The 24,137-nt window shown below is 40.5% G+C and overlaps 1 protein-coding gene across 1 annotated transcript; it reads right to left on the bottom strand.

Moving 5' to 3' along the window:
• Positions 1-318: 318 nt before the first annotated feature.
• Positions 319-23,844, bottom strand: bri3bp (bri3 binding protein). Its single transcript, XM_061902056.1, has 3 exons — positions 23,429-23,844; positions 16,341-16,443; positions 319-4,968 (listed from the first exon to the last, which is right to left on the bottom strand). The coding sequence occupies exons 1-3, from the start codon at positions 23,678-23,680 to the stop codon at positions 4,556-4,558; spliced, it is 768 nt and encodes a 255-aa protein (XP_061758040.1). The 5' UTR covers positions 23,681-23,844; the 3' UTR covers positions 319-4,555.
• Positions 23,845-24,137: the final 293 nt, after the last annotated feature.

Genomic DNA, 24,137 nt, shown 5'->3' with positions numbered 1-24,137 from the left:
CTTAAATCATGTTGGTCCATGTGGCTTTGTAGCAGATATGGCAGTAAAGCTTTGCACTGTCCTTGCTGAACCACATTATGTAACCCAAAAAGGACGGTAGGTTATGCTGCTTTTTACACCCTTAATGTTTTTAATGTACTTACATTTATTACGTCCATCACAATTGTAGTCTAATAGTGTGCATTGTGAAATCCAAATTTAGTGTTGTATTGCTACCTACTGGGGAAGTTGGTCAATTTCCAGCTTCAACAATTTGATCTAAAAATATATCTGCAAAGTGACCATATTTATGACTGTAGTAACACATGGAAGTCTTCATCCTATTGGAGTCAGTTTATTTTATTTAAACAGTTTTCATACACAAAACAGAAACTGATTGGCTACCAACATGTTTGCATAAAAAGACATCAGTTTTTCAACATTTCACATGGCCTATTCTAAAAAAAAAAAAAGTATATTTAACTGATAGAAAAAACAAGTTTCAAGTTGGCACAGAAAAAAGCAGAAAATTAAATAACAGGAGTATTTGTGAATAGAATAATTGGGTAGGTTTTCCAGCAAGTTGCCATTATATTCAGTGGCGCTTCAGTGTTGAAGACTTAAGACAAACTCAAATCCAGTGTAAAATGGAATAAATGCCACTTTAAAATCCATAATCTTTTCTAAACTTGATTTAACAATGTAACACTTTGAATGACCTGTTTCAACAAACACACTTTTAAAACCACTTTATATAAATACATAAACAAAACACATGCAGTCGTCAGAGTACTAAAACATGCAGCCGCAACAGAACTTCCAGCTTTAACAGGAACTGCCTTCTTCCCCATTGAGGACTTTTTGAACGGTTCAAAAAGGCTAATGCAACAATGCTTACTTCTATAGCCCTAAATCAAGAGTGTCTCAAAGTCGTGGCTGCACAAGCCACAACGACATTCTCTGCTCAGATCCCGCATCAGAGCAAGATGTATTGACTATAGTTGAGTAAATAGGGGTGTACAAAAATTTTCGGTTCAGTAGGTAGTTGTGATCAAAATTATTCAACCCCCACACAATTTTGGTGTTTTAGCAAGTTGGACATTTATTCTGTATTTTGTTTATAGTCATGTCAAATAGACAAATGCAACTTAAATTGTAACACTGTATTTTTACAAAGTACCAAAAAAGGACATTTTTCTTAATATCTCATTGACAAAATTATTCAACCCCCTAGTTACATGCATCTTTAGTTACTTAGTAGAACACCCTTTGGCAGTAATTACATCCTTCAAACGTGATACATAATCGGACACAAGCTTCTTGCAACGATCTACAGGTATTTTAGCCCATTCCTCTTGGGCAAAGGCCTCCAGTTCATTCATATTCTTGGGCTTGCGTGCTGCAACTGCCTTCTTCAAGTCCCACCACAGGTTTTCTATAGGATTTAGGTCTGGCGACTGTGAAGGCCACTCCAGAGTCTTCCAGCCCTTCTGCAACCACTCTGTTGATTTGGAGGTATGCTTGGGATTGTCGTCCTGTTGGAGGGTCCAACGTCTCCCAAGCCTCAGCTTCGTCACTGACTTCATGACATTTGCAGCTAATATATCCTGGTAGGAAATACAATTCATAATGCCTTGAATGCGCTGGAGATTCCCGGTACCTGAGGCAGAGAAACAGCCCCAGAGCATGATTGACCCCCCACCATGCTTAACAGTAGGAAAGGGGTTCTTCTCTTTGTAAGCTTCATTTTTTCTCCTCCAGACATAACGTTGATTCATAGGCCCAAAGAGTTCCACTTTTGTCTCATCACTCCATAGAACAGTTTCCCAAAACCTTTGGGGTTTGTCCAGATGATTTTTGGCATACTGCAATCTTTTTTTTCCCCTTGTGCCTGGTAGTCAGAAGTGGGGTGTGTCTGGGAGTTCTGGCATGGAGGCTTTCATCTCATAGTGCGCGCCTTATTGTCTGGGATGAAACCTGCGGTTCCCCCTCTGCTATGTCCTGTTGTAGTTCCTCAGCTGTTACCCGGGGGTTTTTCACCACTGTACGCACACAGCATCCTCTTTCTACCACGCCCAGGTAGTGTTTCCACTGTGCCTTAACTTTAAACTTGTGAATTATGCTCCCAACTGTGTCTCTTGGAATGTATGTCTTTGCTATTTTCTTATATCCATATCCTTTCTTATGAAGAGAAATTACCTCTCCTCTTGACATCTTTGACCACTCCTTGGACTTCACCATGTTGCAAATATTCTGTTGACTATCTACAAGAAGCTGGACGTCAGTCTGTTTTAATCAGTTTAATTATCGTTCTAATCACATCTACAGGTGTTTTCAACACCTGATTGAAAATACCTTATTCAAATTCTGTTGAGTTATGATCTTCAAGGGGTTGAATAATTGTGTCAATGAGATTTTAAGAGAAATATCCTTTTTTGGTATTTAGTAAAATAGTTACAATTTAAGTTGCATTTGTCTGACACATCTTTATTTGATATGACTATAACCAAAATACGGAATAAATGTCCAACTTACTAAAACGCCAAAATTGTGTGGGGGTTGAATAAATTTGATCATAACTGTACTTCGGTTCAGAGATCACGGTTTGGTTAATTTTCGGTACAGTAAAATAAAATATACATTTTTGGGGTAATTTACCAAATTTGGAAAATCTTCCAAAAACTTTTCTTAGTGGAATATTTGATGTGAAGTAATGGGAACTTTGTATAGGTCAATTCATAACATTGATTCTGATTCAATATTATGGTATGAGCAATGACAGAAAGAAAAAAAAAAAACAGCTTTGTTAGTCAATATTGCAACTTTATCTAAATTACATTTAGCCTTTAGGGTTTTAGTTCACTTTTATTTTAATAGTATTTTTAGAACGTGTCGCGGGCCTTTTTAAAACATTAGCAGTGGACTGCAAATGGCTTCTGGGGCACACTTTGACACCCCCGCTATAAATAATAAAAAATAAAATCTGATAAATCTATGGGTAAAAAGCAGAGCCTGGTGACACATGCACGTTTATAACTCTCTCGCTCTCTTTGTCTCTGCCCCTCCCTCACGCATGCTGCTACGTGCACAATTAGTTTTTTTTTAACCCTGAACGTACATTGAAAATACACGCAACCCAAACTTGAAATGCCGGACGGTCGAGGCATTTAAGAAACTCCACCCGTACAGCCCCGCAAAAGACATGTCGGTGAAAAGAGGACGTATGGTCAGTCTATCATAGCCCGGTCGCTGCTAGCATGCCTTGTTGTGCCTCGGTGTGCGTTGTTTATACAACGTGCTGTACGCTACTTAATATTTCCGTGTGGAAACTCGTTCGGTATACCGCCGAACCGAAACCTCCGTACCGAAACTGTTCAATACAAATACACCAGGGGTGTCCAAAATTTTTCCACATATTGCCGCACACGGAAAAATTCAAGTATGCGGGGGCCATTTTGATATTTTTCATTTTAAAACCTTAAAATATGGATTTTTTTTTTTTTTTTTTTTTATCCTTAAGGCTCCTGGGGAGCATAGTGTCTCAGTCACTAAAATATTAAGTCAATTTTTTATTTAATGCTTACAGTAAATCTCTATATCAACTTAAGGTTGATATAAAGTAAAACAAACAAGGATTTATGCCTTTTCTGTCAGACAACTTTTTTATTTAAATAATTTTCATAGTATTTAGATAGTACTTTATTTATTCTTTAAGGAGAGTTCCTCATTTAGCAATTAAAGCCCTCAGAAATGCAGGACACCCCTGAAATACATGTACCGTTCTACCCCTAGTAAATAGTGCAATAAACTGCAGACTAAAAATGCATGACCCCATCTCGCTTATGACTAACTGCAGGGACTTTTAACTCAAACCATTATTTATCAGAATCGGACTTATATCCAATAGTTCAAATGTACCACATGGACATAATGTCACATGACCATGTTGAGATTTAGGTGGTTGTAGTGGTCAATATACAAACAGTCCTGAATGTTAGTTGAAAAAGGAATGCAATACAGAATTGTGCAGTCTACATATTCAATGGGCATTAAAAGCAACCTTTAAAAGAACTACTTTATGTTCTAAAAGGGCTGATGGCAGGACACTGATGGAAAAGTGAATTATAACTGGAAATGCGCATGTTCTAAGTGGTGAGCGGGGTGAGGTGATGCATGCGGACTAAGGACTTGAAGAAATACCCTTTTAAATCAGTCATTCAAATGAGGGGAAGCTGCAAATTCCACATTATCCTCCAACTTCCTGTTGGTGGTGTCCCAATATTTAAGCCCATACAGGAAGTCACTAACAAGATACAGGAAATACAACATAAAAAGGTACTATCACTGTACTTATTGGCCCCAGTGTCATACACACTGTATAGTAAATCTCAGAGCGTAAAAGTTATAATATTAAAAACGCAAAATATGCCACTTTATAGCCCAGCGTGTGAGCTTGTCTTTCAAAAAAATGCTGGAGGCATTGTAAAGTTGTCTTAATGATTTCTTCACATTTCAGATTCAAGCAGGTAGAAAATAAAAACGCGATTACAGAGCTGTTGTCTCCAGCGCTTCTATTCTACTCCGTGCACTCCAGGCCGTCTATGACCCGACTCAGCCGGATGTTCAGCAGCCTGATCTGCGTGTCCAGCTGGTCCACCTTCTCCTCCAGCGAGCTTCCGCCACCCCGCTGCCAGTACACGCCCACGGGCCCCGTCATGAAGTAAAACGCCATGACGACGCACAGCGGCAGCACGGCGCGCTCAGGGTCGCCCTCAAACTTCTGCAGGACATAGAGGCAGGACAGGGCCAGGAGGACCACGCGCGCCAGCCAGAAGAAGCGGCCGAAGACGGCGTGCAGCAGGTAGAAGACGCCGCCCAGGAACATTGAGAGGAACCAGAAGGCCACCAGGACGCCGGCCACCAGGAGGAGGGCGCGTGTAGGCGAGCTGCTCAGGGACGCTGGACTGAAGTAGTGGCTGAGGTTGGACGCTACATGTGGGGAGCAAGGTATCAAGTCAGGTGAGCACTTCTAATACTTCACACTGTGGCTGGCTAGTTACTAAACAGCAGAGAGTAGCAGGCCTTTTATAACATTCAAAGTCTTAGAACTTTTTTCATATTGAGAAACTAACCCCGCCACACTTCTGAGTTAAAAATTTGCACGCAGCCACACCCTAGTGCAGGGGTCATCAACGCGGTGCCCGCGGGCACCAGGTAGCCCTTAAGGACCAGATGAGCCGCCCGCTGGCTTGTTCTAAAAATAGCTCAAATAGCAGCACTTACCAGTGAGCTGCCTTTATTTTATTTTATCTATTTACCAGCAAGCCGGTCCCGCTTTGCTCGACATTTTTAATTCTAAGAGACAAAACTCAAATATAATTTGAAAATCCAAGAAAATATTTTAAAGACTTGGTCTTCACTTGTTTAAATAAATTCATTTATTTTTTTTTACTTTGTTTCCTATCACTTTCAGAAAGACAATTTTAGAGAAAAAATACAACCTTAAAAATGATTTTAAGATTTTAAAAAACATTCCTTTTTTTTTTTTAAATTCCTTCCTCTTCTTTCCTGACAATTTAAATCAATGTTCAAGTAAATTCAAATTTAAATCTTATTTCAAAGTCTTTTGAATGTATTTTTAAAATTCTTGTTCTGGAAAATCTACAAGAAATAATGATTTGTCTTTGTTAGAAATGTAGCTCGGTCCAATTTGTTACATATTCTAACAAAGTGCAGATTGGATATTAACCTATTTAAAACATGTCATCAAAATTATAAAATTAATCCTAATCAGGAAAAATTACTAATGTTCCATAAATTATTTTAATATTTTCAAAAAGATTCAAATTAGCTAGTTCTCTTTTATTCGGTTGAATTTTGAATTTTAAAGAGTCGAAATAGAAGAAACTAGGTTTCAAAATTTAATTGTCATTTTTTCCTGTCTTCTTCTCTTTTAAACCATTCAATTAAGTGTGTCTTTTTCATCATTTCTTCTCTACAAAAAACCTCCGTAGAAGGAAAAAAAATGTACGACGGAATGACGGACAGAAATACCCTTTTTTTTTTTTAAATATATAGATTAATTTATTAAAGGTAAATTGAGAAAATTTGCTATCTCTGGTTATTTAAGTGTGTATCAAACTGGTAGCCCTTCGCATTAATCTGTACCTAAGTAGCTCTTGGTTTCAAAAAGGTTGGTGACCCTGGCCCTAGTGTTTTCCCCATACCAAAACTATTTTGGTACTTTTCCACACAAAGGGACCACAATGGCATTATTGGCTTTATATTAACAAATCTTACAGTACATTAAACATGTTCCTTATTGCAAGTGTCCTTAAAATACAATCCTCATTTAACAGCTGACATATGCAGTAACAATATTTTCCATTCTATTTTGTCAAAAATAAGGACAAGTGGTAGAAAATGAATTATCTACTTGTTCATTTACTGTTAATATCTGCTTACTTTCACTTTAAACATGTTCCATCTACACTTCTGTTAAAATGAAATAATCACAATCCTCTGTTTGTATACTTTACATTAGTTTTGGATGATACCACAAATTTGGGTATCAGATACCAAGTTGTTACAGGATCATACATTGGTCATATTCAAATTTCTCATGTGTCCGGGGACATATTTCCTGACTTTATAGACATAAAATTAATTTAAATGTTTTGATGCCAATAAATATCAACCAGATATGCAATTGTACTTAATATCATTACAGTGGATGTATGGTGTGCATCCACTAATGGCGTTTGTTTATATTTTGACGCCGGTGAGCTACAGTGTGTAGTGAGCATGTTTAGCTATTCCTTGTCCTGCAGGGGATGATACTTGTAAGAAACTTACTTTGTCACCATAGAGACGAGGATTAGTGATTTAGAAGTAGCTAAAACACTGCCGACTGCGAATGGATGTTAGCCGCGAGCTAGCTAGCCATGTCTTAAAGCACCTCTACCTGAGGGCGTTTCAGTATTATAACTTCACCTTTATCGTCAGTTTTTAAGCCAAAATGCGTTCATTCTCCCTTTTCTGTCTACACACTGTGTGCTTGTAAGTACTCCTTGATTGTGTGCAACTGAACATGCTCATCTGCTCGTAAAACAAGCAATGACACAGCTGGGTGCGGGACCGGTACTTTTCAGAGGTGGTATGATTCATTAATATTGCGGTACTAAACTAATGCTAGTATACCGTATAACCTACCACACCCTTATCACTGCTTGCAAATAGTCTATTTGGAGGGGACTGTACATGCTTTATCTATTCATGTACAAGCCCCGTTTCCATATGAGTTGGGAAATTGTTAGATGCAAAAAAAAAAAAACGGGATACAATGATATGCATTTGATGTTTAAACAAACATTTTTTTTTTTTCAAATAATCATTAACATTGGAATTTGATTCCAGCAACACGTGACAAAGAAGTTGGGAAAGGTGGCAATAAATACTGAAAAAGTTGAGGAATGCTCATCAAACACTTATATGGAACATCCCACAGGTGTGCAGGCTAATTGATAGCAGTTGGGTGCCATGATTGGGTATAAAAGCAGATTCCATGAAATGCTAAGTAATTCACAAACAAGGATGGGGTGAGGGTCACCACTTTGTAAGCAAATTGTCAATTTTAGAACATTTCTCAACGAGCTATTGCAAGGAATTTAGGGATTTTACCATCTACGGTCTGTAAAATCATCAAAAGGTTCAGAGAATCTGGAGAAATCACTGCACGTAAGCAATGATATGAACGTTTGATCCTTCAGGTGGTACTGCATCAAAAACCGACAGTGTGTAAAGGATATCACCACCTGGGCTCAAGAACGTTTCATAAAACCACTGTCATTAACTACAGTTGGTCGCTACATCTGTAAGTGATAGTTAAAACTCTACTATGCAAAGCCAAACCCATTTATCAATAGCACCCAGAAACGCCGCCGGCTTCGCTGGGCCCGAGCTCATCTTAGATGGACTGATGCAAAGTGGAAAAGTGTTATGTGGTCTGAGTCCACATTTCAAATCATATTTGGAAACTGGACGTGGTGTCCTATAGAACAAAGAAAAATGTAACCATCCAGACTGTTATCAACGCAAAGTTCAAAAGCCAGCATCTGTGATGGTATGGGGGTGTATTAGTGCCCAAGGCATGGGTAACTTTCACAGATGTCACCATTAATGCCGAAAGGTACAGGTTTTGGAGCAACATATGTTGTCATCCAAGGAATGTTATCATGGACGCCCCTGCTTATTTCAGCAAGACAATGCCAAGCCACATGTTACAACAGCATTGCTTCGTAGTAAAAGAGTGCGGGTACTTTCCTGGCCCGTCTGCAGTCCAGACCTGTTTCCCATCGAAATGTGTGGCGCATTATGAAGCGTAAAATTTGACTGAAGCTCTACATAAAACAAGAATGGGAAAGAATTCCACTTTCAAAGTTTCAACAATTAGTTTCCTCAGTTCCCAAACGTTTTATTGAGTGTTTGAAGGAAAGGCGATGTAACACAGTGGTGAACATGTCCTTTCCCAACTACTTTCGCACGGGTTGCAGCCATAAAATTCTAAGTTAATTATTTGCACAAAAAAATAAAGTTTGAGTTTGAACATCAAATATCTTGTCTTTGTAGTGCATTCAACTGAATATGGGTTGAAAAGAATTTGCAAATAATTGTATTCCGTTTATATTTACATCTAACACAATTTCCCAACTCATATGGAAACAGTTTGTACGAAAGCCTATGTGTGCCGTTAACCAGTTCTGTAATGTTCCTGTGCCTTTTAAATTGATAAGTCAATATGTGATGTAATTTCCCCTTTTTAAAGAAAATTAAATGATGGAATGGATTAAGTTAAACATTGTACTGATATGATCCAGTTTAAAACGTTTTTTAATAGTGCTTGCAAAGTACAAAGAGGAATTATGAGAAATACTTTGAGCCTTATTGAAAATAAAATTCTGCATCTCAGTATGTTAATGACTAAACTGTTTACATATTACAAAACTGTGTGTACTAATTCACAGATATTATAAAAAGGTCAAATGATTCTATATATTTGTAAATGCTCTGAAGTGGGAAATGGGTAGGACTAAATAACCTTTACTTCTTCCTACTCCTTTTCGGACATGATGTAAAGTGAAATGATATGAAACTGTATTATACTGTAAGTATGTTCACGTTCGAAAGAAAGCACGTCTTTGTCAGAATAGCCGGTTTCGATCAATGGTGGCAGCCATCCTTGTGTGCGTTGACTAAATACAACACACACATTCCCATCTACCTTTCAGCAATAAAGATGATTAAAAGATTCTATGGCCAGAATCTGTACCTTGTGTCCCAACTCTAAATGATCAGATATCACAATATTAAATCTTCATAGTTTTTATAATCAAAATAGTCTGTCAAAAAACAATTTTGCATGTTTTGTTTCTTATGCTCCATTTAGTTTCTTTAGTATGTTATGTTTTAATGTCTAAGCTTTTATTTTGAATATCGCTTTGTACTGTAGCATATAGGTTTATTTAAATGATTGTTGCATAACACATTTATCTGGTGGTTATTGGGGTGTCATACTGTTCAGTGCTCCTTTTTAAACGCACTGTAAAAACACCATCTTGTATTCCTGAGTATAGAAAGATCACTGTGCTAAGACTAAGGGTGTAACTGTACACAACAATTTCAGTTCGGTACGTACCTTGGTTCAGAGGTCACGGTTCGGTTCATTTTTGGTACAGTAAGAAAACAACAAAATATACCTTTTTTGGCTATTGAACAAATTTTCTAAATCTTCCACCAAAAATATTTTTCTTAGAGGAATATTTGATGTGAAGTAATGGGAACGTTGGATAGGTCAATAATTCATAACATTGATTGGAATAAGCGGTAGAAAATGGATGGATGATTTTGATTCAATATTTTGTTTTAAGCAATGACAGTTTGAAAGAAAAAAAAAAACGTTTTATTAGTCAACATAGCAACTTTTTCTAAATTACATTTAGCCTTTAAGCTTTTTTATTTCACTTTTGTATATGTTTTTGTTTATTTTAATAGTATTTTTAGAAAGTGCCGCGGGGCTTTAAAACATTAGCTGTGGGCCGCAAATGGCTTCCGGGGCACACTTTTGACACCCCTGCTATAGATAATAAAAAATAAAATATAATAAATCTATGGGTAAAAAGCAGAGTCTGACGACGCATGTGTTTATCATATCTCTGTCTCTGCCCCTCCCTCATGAATGTTGCTATGCTCATTTTTTGTTTTGTTTTTAACCCCTTCTTAACCCTGAACGTATATCGAAAATTCACGCAACCCTAACTTGAAATGCCGGACATTTGAGGCATTTAAGAAACTCCACCCGGACAGCCCCGCAAAAGAGGACATATCCGGTGAAAAGAGGAGGTATGGTCAGTCTATAGTAGCCTGCTCGCTGGTAGCATGCAGTGTGTGTTTTTTGTTTTTTTTTATCGATTGAAACTTTTATTAGTAGATTGCACAATAGGGTACATATTCTGTACAATTGACCACTAAATGGTAACACCCAAATAAGTTTTTCAACTTGTTTAAGTTGGGGTCCACTGTGATAGCAAAATTACTTGTACTCGTTTAATTGAAGATGTTCTTTGAACGGGTCGCCAAACGTTGTTTATTGGGCTCAGGAATGTGACACTTAGCAAGAGATCTATTGTCTGATCAAGCTCTGTCTCCTGTGTCTTTGATGTAACATGTGGACTATAGTTGATGTGGGCATGTGTTTTTCCTCTTCCTTACCCCCACCAGAGCTAAATTGTTCCCCTTTCCTGAGTGACCCCCCTCCTCTGGGCAGACGACACCCTCTCCCCTTCACAGGACTTTGGGTATTCATTGCACTGGTGTACTGTATGTAAATGAGCATGGAGGGTGGGACTTCTGAGAATGTATAATTGTCATGTCAAATTCTAAAGGAGTTAGAACAAGCTGGAACGAACGGATGTGTCGTTCTGGTTTGGTCTCGCTTTGCAAAGCTTGTTATTTGTTTGTTACTTTAATAAATCATTTTAAAGCTATTTGTCACTAAAGGATCGTCTTTAAGAAATTTCCACAACACCACGTAAATCAATTCATGGTGCCTTGGTGTGCATTGTTTACACAACGTGCGGTAAGCTACTTAATATGTCCGTGTGGAACTCGTTCGGTACACCTCCGAACCGAACCAAAAGGGTTCAATACAAATACACGGACCGTTACACCCCTAGAACTATTTAATAGCTTAGTTGGTCAGACTAATGTGTTTAGTATACAGTTTAGAATAGGGTATGTTAATGAGCAACAATGTCATCTCATTTTCATGTTAGCATTTGTTAGCGAGTTGGCACCAGTTAGTCTGTGGAGTTATCAATTGATATTTTGATCATTTTAAATTAAAATTGTAATACTAACTGAATGGTAAAATTATGAAGTATGATGAATTTACAGCTACAGTATGTATGGTGATGCTTGTTCAAGCTTTTCATTTAATCAACTAACTGGAGTAATTGGAAAAAGATGGAAACAATTAATCATGGAACTACTAAATTACTAGTTTGTAAATCCATCCATCCATCCATCCATCATCTTCCGCTTATCCGAGGTCGGGTCGCGGGGGCAACAGCCTAAGCAGGGAAACCCAGACTTCCCTCTCCCCAGCCACTTCGTCTAGCTCTTCCCGGGGGATCCCGAGGCGTTCCCAGGCCAGCCGGGAGACATAGTCTTCCCAACGTGTCCTGGGTCTTCCCCGTGGCCTCCTACCGGTTGGACGTGCCCTAAACACCTCCCTAGGGAGGCGTTCGGGTGGCATCCTGACCAGATGCCCGAACCACCTCATCTGGCTCCTCTCGATGTGAAGGAGCAGCGGCTTTACTTTGAGTTCCTCCCGGATGACAGAGCTTCTCACCCTATCTCTAAGGGAGAGCCCCGCCACACGGCGGAGGAAACTCATTTCGGCCGCTTGTACCCGTGATCTTATCCTTTCGGTCATGACCCAAAGCTCATGACCATAGGTGAGGATGGGAACGTAGATCGACCGGTAAATTGAGAGCTTTGCCTTCCGGCTCAGCTCCTTCTTCACCACAACGGATCGGTACAACGTCCGCATTACTGAAGACGCCGCACCGATCCGCCTGTCGATCTCACGATCCACTCTTCCCTCACTCGTGAACAAGACTCCTAGGTATTTGAACTCCTCCACTTGGGGAAGGGTCTCCTCCCCAACCAGGAGATGGCATTCCACCCTTTTCCGGGCGAGAACCATGGACTCGGACTTGGAGGTGCTGATTCTCATTCCGGTCGCTTCACACTCGGCTGCGAACCGATCCAGCGAGAGCTGAAGATCCCGGTCAGATGAAGCCATCAGGACCACATCATCTGCAAAAAGCAGAGACCTAATCCTGCGGTTACCAAACCGGAACCCCTCAACGCCTTGACTGCGCCTAGAAATTCTGTCCATAAAAGTTATGAGCAGAAGCGGTGACAAAGGACAGCCTTGGCGGAGTCCAACCCTCACTGGAAATGTGTTCGACTTACTGCCGGCAAGCTCTGGCACTGATCGTACAGGGAACGGACCGCCACAATAAGACAGTCCGATACCCCATACTCTCTGAGCACTCCCCACAGGACTTCCCGAGGGACACGGTCGAATGCCTTCTCCAAGTCCACAAAGCACAAGTAGACTGGTTGTGCAAACTCCCATGCACCCTCAAGAACCCTGCCGAGAGTATAGAGCTGGTCCACAGTTCCACGACCAGGACGAAAACCACACTGTTCCTCCTGAATCCGAGGTTCGACTATCCGACGTAGCCTCTTCTCCAGTACACCTGAATAAACCTTACCGGGAAGGCTGAGGAGTGTGATCCCACGATAGTTGGAACACACCCTCCGGTCCCCCTTCTTAAAGAGAGGAACCACCACTCCGGTCTGCCAATCCAGAGGTACCGCCCCCGATGTCCACGCGATGCTGCAAAGTCTTGTCAACCAAGACAGTCCCACAGCATTCAGAGCCTTAAGGAACTCCGGGCGGATCTCGTCCACCCCTGGGGCCTTGCCACCGAGGAGCTTTTTAACTACCTCAGCGACCTCAGCCCCAGAAATAGGAGAGTCCACCACAGATTCCCCAGGCACTGCTTCCTCATAGGAAGACGTTTTGGTGGGATTGAGGAGGTCTTCGAAGTATTCCTTCCACCGATCCACAACATCCGCAGTTGAGGCCAGCAGAACACCATCCGCACCATACACGGTGTTGATAGTGCACTGCTTCCCCTTCCTGAGGCGGCGGACGGTGGTCCAGAATCGCTTCGAAGCTGTCCGGAAGTCGTTTTCCATGGCTTCCCCGAACTCCTCCCATGTCCGAGTTTTTGCCTCCGCGACCGCTGAAGCTGCACACCGCTTGGCCTGTCTGTATCTGTCCACTGCCTCCGGAGTCCTATGAGCCAAAAGGACCCGATAGGACTCCTTCTTCAGCTTGACGGCATCCCTCACCGCTGGTGTCCACCAAGGGGTTTTAGGATTGCCGCCCCGACAGGCACCAACAACCTTGCGGCCACAGCTCCGATCTGCCGCCTCGACAATAGAGGTTCGGAACATGGTCCACTCGGACTCAATGTCCAGCACCTCCCTCGTGACATGTTCAAAGTTCTTCCGGAGGTGGGAATTGAAACTTTGTCTGACAGGAGACTCTGCCAGACGTTCCCAGCAGACCCTCACAATGCGTTTGGGCCTCCCAGGTCTGTCCGGCATCCTCCCCCACCATCGCAGCCAACTCAGTTTGTAAATGTCTAATAAAATTCTAGTTGGCAAAAGAACTAAAATAAATTAGAAAATACATTTTTTTATCTAATAAAGAAATCTTTTGAAGACTGTCCCATACAACACATGGAAAATGGTAGGACTTTTTTCTACTTCCCGTTGCCGTGGGATGCTATATTTAATCTACAAAACTACTATAGATTTGCAAAATGGTTATTTTCAAATTTTAAAATTACTTATATCTTCTTATCCACAGGGAAAACGTTAAAACTATGGAATATGACAAAGGCAGATGGTTGCCGATTTTGCTGTCAGGATTCCACCCAGCATTTGTTTTGGTATTGTCATTTTGTCTTCCTTTTGGGTGGAAGTTGAAAAAATTTGTTTAAGGATTGATTTGTTTATGAAGCTTGATGTGGTTTCTGTTATTTTAGGAGAGTTCATTGACAGTCAGCCTTCCCGGTAAGGTCTATTCAGGTGTACTGGAGAGGAGGCTACGCCGGATAGCCGAACCTCTGATTCAGGAAGAACAGTGTGGTTTTCATCCTGGTCGTGGAACTGTGCACCATCTATATACTCTCGGCAGGGTTCTTGAGGGTGCATGGGAGTTTGTCCAACCAGTCTACATGTGCTTTGTGGACTTGGAGAAGGCATTCGACCGTGTCCCTCGGGAAGTCCTGTGGGTAGTGCTCAGAGTATGGGGGTATTTATTGGACTGTCTGATTGTGGTGGTCCGCTCCCTGTACGATCAGTGTCAGAGCTTGGTCCGCATTGCCGGCAGTAAGTTGGACACGTTTCCAGTGAGGGTTGGATTCTGCCAAGGCTGCCCTTTGTCACCGATTCTGTTCATAACTTTTATGGACAGAATTTCTAGGCACAGTTGAAGTGTTCCTGTTTGGTGGCCGCAGGATTAGGTCTCTGCTTTTTGCAGATGATGTGGTCCTGATGCCTTCATCCGGCCGGGATCTTCAGCTCTCACTGGGTCGGTTTGCAGCAGAGTGTGAAGCGACTGGGATATGAATCAGCACCTCCAAGTCAGAGTCTATGGTTCTCGCCCGGAAAAGGGTGGAGTGCCATCTCCGGGATGGGGAGGAGTTCAAGTTCCTAGGAGTCTTGTTCACGAGTGAGGGAAGAGTGGATCGACAGGCAGATTGGTGCGGTGTCTTCAGTAATGCGGACGCTGTATTGACCCGTTGTGGTGAAGAAGAAGCTGAGCTGGAAGGCAAAGCTCTCAATTTACCGGTCGATCTACGTTCCCATCCTCGCCTATGGTCATGAGCTTTGGCTTATGACCGAAAAGACGAGATCACGGGTAAAAGCGGCCGAAATTAGTTTCCCCCGCCGGGTGGCGAGGCTCTCTCTTAGAGATACGGTGAGAAGCTCTGTCATCCGGGAGGAGCTCAAAGTAAAGCCGCTGCTCCTCCACATCGAGAGGAGCCAGATGAAGTGGTTCGGGCAACTGATCAGGATGCCACCCGAACGCCTCCCTAGGGAGGTGTTTAAGGCACGTCCAACCTGTAGGAGGCCACGGGGAAGACCCAGGACACGTTGGGAAGACTGTCTCCCGGCTGGCCTGGAAACGCCTCGGGATCCTCTGGGAAGACCTGGACGAAGTGGCTGGGGAGAGGGAAGTCTGGGCTTCCCTGCTTAAGCTGCTGCCCCTGCGACCCGTCCTCGGATAAGCGGGAGAAGATTGATGGATCATTGACAGTCATGGTTTAGTCAATTTAATTATAGTACTCAGTAAAAGTTATATTTTTAAGGTCAAAAACAAATATTCACTTAGTATTTTCTTTCAAAACATTTATTCAACATTTTCTAACTTTAGAAAGATATATGGCTGAAAATAATAAAATGAAGGTGTGTGTGGACATAATCTGGTCTATACACAAATGCTTATTCTGAAAATGTAATTTTGTTTATAAATTATATGCAATCTGTTTCCCTAATTTTTCGGTGTACATGGCTGAAGGTGTGTGTTGCTGAGTCTGACTTGGACATTATATGGACTATACCTGGTTTTAAAAAAAACCTTTTAAACAAATCTAATTTCGCTAACAACCTGGTCTAGTGAAGATTAGGTCATTTCTTTTTCCCAAAATAAGATAAATAAATAAACATTTTCTTGGATTAAAAAAATGAAAACAATTTAAAAACAATTACATAAAAAAATAGTTATTAGTGAAAATGTTTGTGGACCAGCGGCACACACAATCATGTGTGCTTCAGAGACTGTGTCCCTTGCAGACTGTGTTGTCTGTTGTGAGAACCAGAATATTGGTAGCAGAAAAAAACAACCCCTTTTGTGTAAGTGGGTGTGGATGGGGGAGGGAGGTTTTTTTTGGGTGAATGCACTAATTGAAAGTGTATCTTGTGGGTTTTTTCTATGTTAATTTAAAAAAAAAAAAAACGTGGGGAGTTGACCCAAGGTTATTTACAGTAAATCTCTAACTGTACTAATTTCAAGTAATTTTGGCGCCACCTCTTCAAGGAAGGGATGTGTACATTTGAGGGGCAGCGTTAATTGGTTGACGTAGACTGCGCGTATGGTGATTCATTGAAACATGGCCACTCTAAAGAAATTCAGGTTACATGTTGACACTTACAGTCAATGCCCATCACATCCAGGAGATCAGACCAGATCTTCCAGACGGTGTCAAGAAAGGAATCCACTCCATGAACAAAGCGCTCTGTCGCTTTGGAGAAAAACTGAAAAAGAATAAAGAAAAATTTGTCTAAACTTGAATAAAACCAATAAATACCCGGTTGCCAATACCTACAATGTACCCACCAGGACATGGTGACCTGGGAATGAACACAAATACAATAGACCAAGTTCCATATGAGGCCATTCTGTTTCTGGGATTAAGATCCTGTTAATTTGTTTGATCGACCCTTAAAAAATGTTAAATAGATTAGTATTATTATACCTCAGTAATTTGAGATCTCAGCTGTTTTTGTTATGCCTAATAGAGAGTTTAATCGGCGTTATGTGCATTTATGCCGCATTTGTTCACACTTTTATTTTACATTTGATCAATTATTGAATCATTAAATGTATTTTGAACCTGCTGTCACTTTGCCATTGCACAGGGACAAAAGATGAACATGAGCTTGTACTGTAGCTATGTCTGATCCGGGCCGTGTCCCTGTCAAACAGCCCATAGCCAGATATCGACACAGTCCTGCTCTCCGACCACCAGAACTGAAAACGTGTCCTGTTTTATGCCACAAACATTAACTTTGTTTTGGTTATTTGGACCATGAGTGGAAATGAACTAAAACATTGGTTCTATGCTCTTTGAATGGGGTAAAGCTCATGGTTGATGAAAACATCAATCAAATTGCAGCACATTAGCAATATTTGAACTTCAATGTCAAAAATGAACTGGAAGTCTCGTGGGGAAGAGTTTGGGGGTCCCTGGTTATTTCCTATCCCGACCCTAACACAGCAGATAACCCATGAAAATATTGAGAAACTGACGCATAATGCGTCCCACGCGTTTCATTTTATTTCCTCCCAACTAGTACGCTGGACGAGCGAGCATTAACCTTGCACACAGTCAGACATGCAAATTGGTTACTGTCAGCTTTAAACCTCCCTCGTCCGCCACTCAAAGTTCTGTGTGCAACGTCAACAAGTTTAGACCGTGTCTGTCACCTGATCTCACGAGGGAAACAAGCAACGAGCCCAAAGTTGCTTATAATAAGCGGCAAAAGAGACACCGCATTTGTCTAGTGTTTTAATAGAATAATTGTGTAAGTAGATAACGGTTTGTCAAAAATACTGCTTGTACAAAAATATTAATGCTCAGTTACACTTAAGAGTTTATTGTAATTTTTCTTTTCTGTACCTAACCTGACAATATTTTATTTTTGAGAGCTATGTGTAGTACAATCTATTGCAGGGGTCGGGAACCTTTTTTGGCTGAGAGAGCCATGAAAGTATGGCTGTAACGGTCCGTGTATTTGTATTGAACAGTTTCGATACGGGGGTTCCGGTTTTGTTCGGAGGTGTACCGAACGAGTTTCCACACGAACATATGAAGTAGCCGTCTAAGTTAAAGTCTTAACAAGCAGCTCTGGTTTCTGCCTTTGTCTCCTACACGGCACCCAGCATTGTCCCACCCACACAACCATCTGATTGGTTACATATATAGCGGTAACAACCAATCAGCAGTGCGTATTCAGAGCGCATGTAGTCAGTCAGCGCTTCAGCGTCGAGCAGATAGGTGTTTACCAGGTGAGCAGCGGACTATCCCCAAATTATAATAAACACCTCCCAGTCAACGTTCTACAAACCCCGTTTCCATTTGAGTTGGGAAATTGTGTTACATGTAAAAATAAACAGAATACAATGATTTGCAAATCCTTTTCAACCCATATTCAATTGAATGCACTAAAAAGACAAGTTATTTGATATTCAAACTCATAAACTTTTTTTTTTGCAAATAGTAATTAACTTAGAATTTCATGGCTGCAACACGTGCCAAAGTAGTTGGAAAAGGGCATGTTCACCACTGTATTACATCACATTTTCTTTTAACAACCCTCAATAAACCTTTGGGAACTGAGAAAACTAATTGTTGAAGCTTTGAAAGTGGAATTCTTTACCATTCTTGTTTTATGTACAGCTTAAGTTGTTCAACAGTCCGGGGTCTTGTTGTCGTATTTTACGCTTCATAATGCGCTACACATTTTCGATGGGAGACAGGTCTGGACTGCAGGCGGGCCAGGAAAGTACCTGCACTCTTTTACTACGAAGCCACGTTGTTGTAACACTTGGCTTGGCATTGTTTTGCTGAAATAAGAAAGGGCGTCCATGACAACATTGCTTGGATGACAACATACGTTGTTCCAAAACCTGTATGGACCATTCAGCATTAATGGTGCCTTCACAGATGTGTAAGTTACCCATGCCTTGGGAACTAATACACCCCCATACCATCACAGATGCTGGCTTTTGAACTTTGCGCCTCTAACAATCCGGATGGTTATTTTCCTCTTTGTTCCGGAGGACACCACGTCCACAGTTTCCAAATATAATTTGAAATGCTGACTCGTCAGACCACAGAACACTCTTCCACTTTGCATCAGTTCATCTTAGATGAGCTCGGGCCCAGCGAAGCTGGCAGCGTTCCTGGGTGTTGTTGATAAATAGGTTTGGCTTTGCATAGTAGAGTTTTAAGTTGCACTTACAGATGTAGCGACCAACTGTAGTTACTGACAGTGGTCCTTACTGACAGTGGTCCTGAGCCCATGTGGTGATATCCTTTACACACTGATGTCGGTTTTTGATGCAGTACCGCCTGAGGGATCAAAGGGGCGTAATATCATTGCTTACGTGCAGTGATTTCTCCAGATTCTCTGAACCTTTTGATGATTTTACGGACCGTAGATGGTAAAATCCCTAAATTCCCTGAAATTGCACTTTGAGAAATGTTCTCAAACTGTTCGACAACTTGCTTACAAATTGGTGACCCTCGACCCATCCTTGTTTGTGAATGACTTAGCATTTCATGGAAGCTGCTTTTATACCCGATCATGGCACCCACCTCTTCCCAATTAGCCTGCACACCTGTGGGATGTTCCAAATAAGTGTTTGATGAGCATTCCTCAACTTTATCAGTATTTATTGCCACCTTTCCCAACTTCTTTGTCATGTGTTGCTGGCATCAAATTCTAAAGTTAATGATTATTTGCAAAAAAAAAAAAAAAAGAGTTTATCAGTTTGAACATCAAATATGTTGTCTTTGTAGCATATTCAACTGAATATGGGTTGAAAAGCATTTGCAAATCATTGTATTCCATTTATATTTACATCTAACACAATTTCCCAACTCATATGGAAATGGGGTTTGTAGATGACGTTCTAGAAACAAACTGGAGCTCAGGTCGCTCGCAGTCCTGGCTTGAGGTAAAGGCTAATTAACTTTTAGCGTAACGTTAGCTCATTTTGCGGTGTGTGTGTTAGCTCATTGTGCGGTGTATGTTCGTGTGTGTGCTAGTGATACAATGTAAGTGCATCATAAAGCCGACATTAACTCCATGGTGTTCAGGGATTAATAGTCATTCCTATTGCTATTGTGCTATTTTTTCAGCTATAGTTACATTAATCATTAGTAATGTAGCAGCCTAATTTGAATGGCAGGGTCCCTGCTATCACATGTTGATAAAAATAAGTAAGACCAACATTTTTAGAGTATAATAAGTCCCTAATTCTTTTTAATAACATTATTTCTTGAACAGGTGCGGTAGGAAACGGATGGATTAAAATGAATGAGTGTTTTATATTTTGAACGTTATTTTTAACACTGATTACCAGCGGAATTATTCATTACTTATGTTAAGCAATGTCAGCTAAGATTTATCTGAGAGCCAAGTGCAGTCATCAAAAGAGCCACATATGGCTCTTGAGCCATATGTTCCCAACTCCTGATCTATTGCGTTGATTTTTAAACAGTAATTTTTTTTTTTTTTAAAGACATGTTAAGGGACAAGTGGTAGAAAATTGATGGCTGTTAAAACTATGGCATTAAGAGAGTGGAAAACCCAGATTTAATTTTATTTAATTTAATTTTAATGGGCACCGCTGTATGAGACACAAACGGTTAGATCGGGGGTCAGCAAGGTGCAGGTCTTTAGTGCCGCTCTAGTAGCTCTTAAAGGATTGAAAATGGGAAAAGATGGGGGGGAAATACAAACGCAACAGTTTATTTTCCACTCTGTCTCATTTTGTCCACCAACAGTTTTATACTGTGCGTGCATGCACAATGGTGCACTTGATGTTATTGACTTGTTGGAGTGCTAGTCAGGCATATTGGTTAGCGCATGACTACAAACTAATCAATGCTAACATGCTATTTAGGCTAGCTATATATACATTTTGCATCATTATGCCTCATTTGTAGGTATATTTGAGCTAACTTATTATCCTTTTATCCTCTTTGTATATAATTTAGTCTTGCATGTCTCATGAAACATCGTTGTAATATTGGCTGCATTTCAGATGTGTGCCATGATGTTCCAGACCACAGCAAACATTACCTAGCTTGCCAAAGCTTGTAAAATCTATTTAAAAAAAAAAAAAAGCTTGTCGTTTCTTTTAACTTGAACACACATGTATACCTTTTTTTTAATCATTCTATGCCAGTAATTTCCGGGAGTTATCGCACCTAAGTAGCCCCTGAATTTACTTATGTTGTAAAAATGTGTAGAATAAATATTACATTTCGGTCAATGATTTGCTTCAGCCTGCGACACATTAATTTTGATAGTAGGCTATTATAGCTAATATAGACACTTGCATCATGTGTGGTCTTCATTATAACACTTATATACAACTTTTAAGGTCATTTTGATAGTAGGCTAATATAGACACTTGCGTCATGTTTCATTCATTATAACGCTTATCTTTTATATTGGTTTTATATTTATTTTTTTGTTTTTTATTCAGTCATTGGTGGAGCTAAGGATAATATTTTTATGTTTTTAATATTGTTCAGCACTTTGGAAACATTTGTTTGAATGTGCTATACAAGTCAAGTGGATTGGATCTACGGCTTTTCATTTTTTGCGACTCCAGACAGATTGTTTTTTCTATTTTTGGTCCAGTATGGTTCTTTCAACATTTTGAGTTGCTGACACCTGGGTTAGTTACGTGGTCTTTGTGGGACGAATGGTACTCGTAGCTGAGGTACAGCTGTATTAGGAATATCAAATACAGAAAAATGCATACTCGGATAAATTAAAGGGTAGTATTGCGTAAATAATGAATATAACCAAATGTCGAAAATAATGACATTGTGAAATGTTAGTTTCCTTGTGTAAGGGAATCTAAGCGTTAACAAATTCCATTTGATGGCGAATGCAGCTGAGATAGGCTCCAGCGACCCCCAAAAAGGACAAACGGTAAAAAAATAGATGGATGGCACACATGAGCTTCCTCTAAAATATGTCAAACTACTACAGGTCCTAAATCCGGGGTCGGCAACCTTTACCACTCAAAGAGCCATTTTGACATGTTTCACAAAATAAAGAAAACAATGGGAGCCACAAAACTATTTTGAAATTTAAAATGAAATAACTCTGCATCCAAATAATTTTTTTACTTTGTGCTATGTATAAACCAGGGGTCTCAGACACGCGGCCCGTACCTTAATATGAAAATTTAATAATAGTGGGGCCCGATAGTTTTTTATGAATGCCGCTTGACAGCATCACACTTGCCAACCATCCCGAATATTTCGAGACTACCGAATGTCAGATCAGCCATTCTCGCGAATGTTTGCAGAATTTCCCTCGATTAACAATAATAAGGGCAACCTATGAAGGTGATGTCTTTGACGCCCTCTTCAACACGTCCAATCAGCTTGCCAGCCCAGTCACACGTTGTAAGTGGCTTTTGCTGATACACGCAAACGATTGCAAGGCATACTTGTTCAACAGCCATACAGGTTGTGTTATAAACAACTTTAACACTCTTACTAATATGCGCCACACTGTGAACCCACACCAAACAAGAATCACAGACACATTTTGGGAGAACATCGACACTGTAACAAAACAAATACAAAATAACAAATACCCAGAATCCCATGCATCCCACTCTTCTGTGCTACATTATACACCCCCTAGCACCAAATCCCCCCACACCCTCCATGTGTCGGTTGAGGTGGGCGGGGTTTGGTGCTAATGTAGCCCGGAAGAGTAGGGATGCATGGAATTCGGGGTATTTGTTCTTTTATGTTTATGTTGTGTTACAGTGCCGATGTTCTCCCAAAATGTGTTTGTCATTCTTGTTTGGTGTAGGTTCAGTGTGGCGCATATTAGTAAGAGTGTTAAAGTTGTTTTTATTACAACCCTCAGTGTAACCTGTATGGCTGTTGAGTAAGTATGTGTTGCAGTCACTTTCGTGTGTTAACAGAGGCTGAACATAAAATGATCATTCGACAACTAGATCGCGTGATGTAAAAGTGGGCGCGACGACATGTTAAGGAGGTTAAAGACATTGTCATCACTGCACACCCTCGGTATTGAAGTTCAGGTGAAATTCGGAGAATGTTATCCCCGGGTGATTTCTGAGGGAGGCACTAAAATCCGGAAACCCCACAGAATAGTCGTTGGAGTCGGCAATTTAGCAGCTGAGCCACATCAGAGTGATCAAGGTTGCCGACCCCTGTCCTAAATGATAATAAAATATGAATGAAAATGATTTTTTATTTTTCACAATTTCGAATGCAGCTGGATAGGCTCCGGCAAGCCCAAATGGGACAAGCTGTAGAAAATAGATAGATTATAACCTATTTGGCAGAGTACATTTCAGTTATGGCTGTTGACCACACCGGAAGTAGCAATAGCCGACCACACCGGAAGTGGCAATAGCTAACAAGATGAGCGGTAGACAATAAATGACTGGTAATTTGACTCTATTCAGTTGTAATAACCGTAAATGAAAATGTCTAATTAACAAGGTAATTAATAATAACTATAATCATTTTTTATTAAAAAATAGACGATACACGATAATTGAAAAAAAAATAGTGATAAATGAAAATATGCTACATCAGCTAGTTAAAGCTTTTTAAGGTAAAACTGAGCTAACTGATCCACCATTTAAGATTTAATTCCTTATAGTATTACCTTTTTATGAATACATTTTTTTGAATGGTTATCCCAGATGTTAGCAACTCACCTTGTACAGGCCTCGGATGCTGTCCTCGCCGAACACGCTGCTGAGGGTCTGGTAGACGCCGTTCGCCGCCCGTCGGAAGCTGTTCTGGCTACTGCCTGTACGGCTCCTTGCCGCTTCGGCTTCCAAAAACATGGAGGCAGAAAGCCGCAGGAAAAGCAAAGCGAATGTCGTGGCTTTCATGTTAGCGTGCAGTGAAAATGTGTGGCGCTGCAGACGTCTTGGTTGCTGGATGGATGGTAGGATGTGACGCATTCACGTACACCGGCTTCCCACCAACGAATGTCTTCTCAAGGCGGTACACATGCAATTGTTGTTTAATTTGGCGGTCAAACACAGTGCAATTGGTGGCTGAGACCTGAATCTAATAATCTTAAACAACAACTTAGCATGTATTCTAAAGATCGATCTTGAGTATCGTGAATACTATCCAGGCTCTTGAAAGTTCATTTTTTTACGTGTAACACAAACGCTACACAATGCTCACTGACTCACTGCTGCTCTCTATCGGCCAATGTCATTACACTTCCAAACTGTAAGAAATGTCATTTAAAAAAAATATAAGGCTGCAGCACCCCTCGCGATCTCAAAAGGGACAAGCGGTAAAAAAAATGGATGGATAAGGTTTGAGTTTGTCTCTCTTCATAAAAGGCTACCAAAAAGCTAATGATGTGTAGGCATTATCAGCAAGTTTAAGGTACATATGCACGTT

The sequence above is a fragment of the Nerophis ophidion genome, linkage group LG01, assembly GCF_033978795.1.
Source record: "Nerophis ophidion isolate RoL-2023_Sa linkage group LG01, RoL_Noph_v1.0, whole genome shotgun sequence".
In the NCBI taxonomy this organism is placed as follows: domain Eukaryota; kingdom Metazoa; phylum Chordata; class Actinopteri; order Syngnathiformes; family Syngnathidae; genus Nerophis; species Nerophis ophidion.
The sequence above is the reverse complement of the archived record's forward strand: the minus strand, read 5'-3'. Positions and strand labels throughout refer to the sequence as shown.

Excerpts from the sequence above, each read along its gene's own strand:
- bri3bp (XM_061902056.1), bottom strand. The coding sequence starts at position 23,680 with ATGCGTCACATCCTACCATCCATCCAGCAACCAAGACGTCTGCAGCGC. Across the intron at positions 16,444-23,428 it reads GCATCCGAGGCCTGTACAAG|TTTTTCTCCAAAGCGACAGA; the intron begins GTGAGTTGCTAA and ends ATTCTTTTTCAG. Across the intron at positions 4,969-16,340 it reads GGATGTGATGGGCATTGACT|CGTCCAACCTCAGCCACTAC; the intron begins GTAAGTGTCAAC and ends CCCCACATGTAG.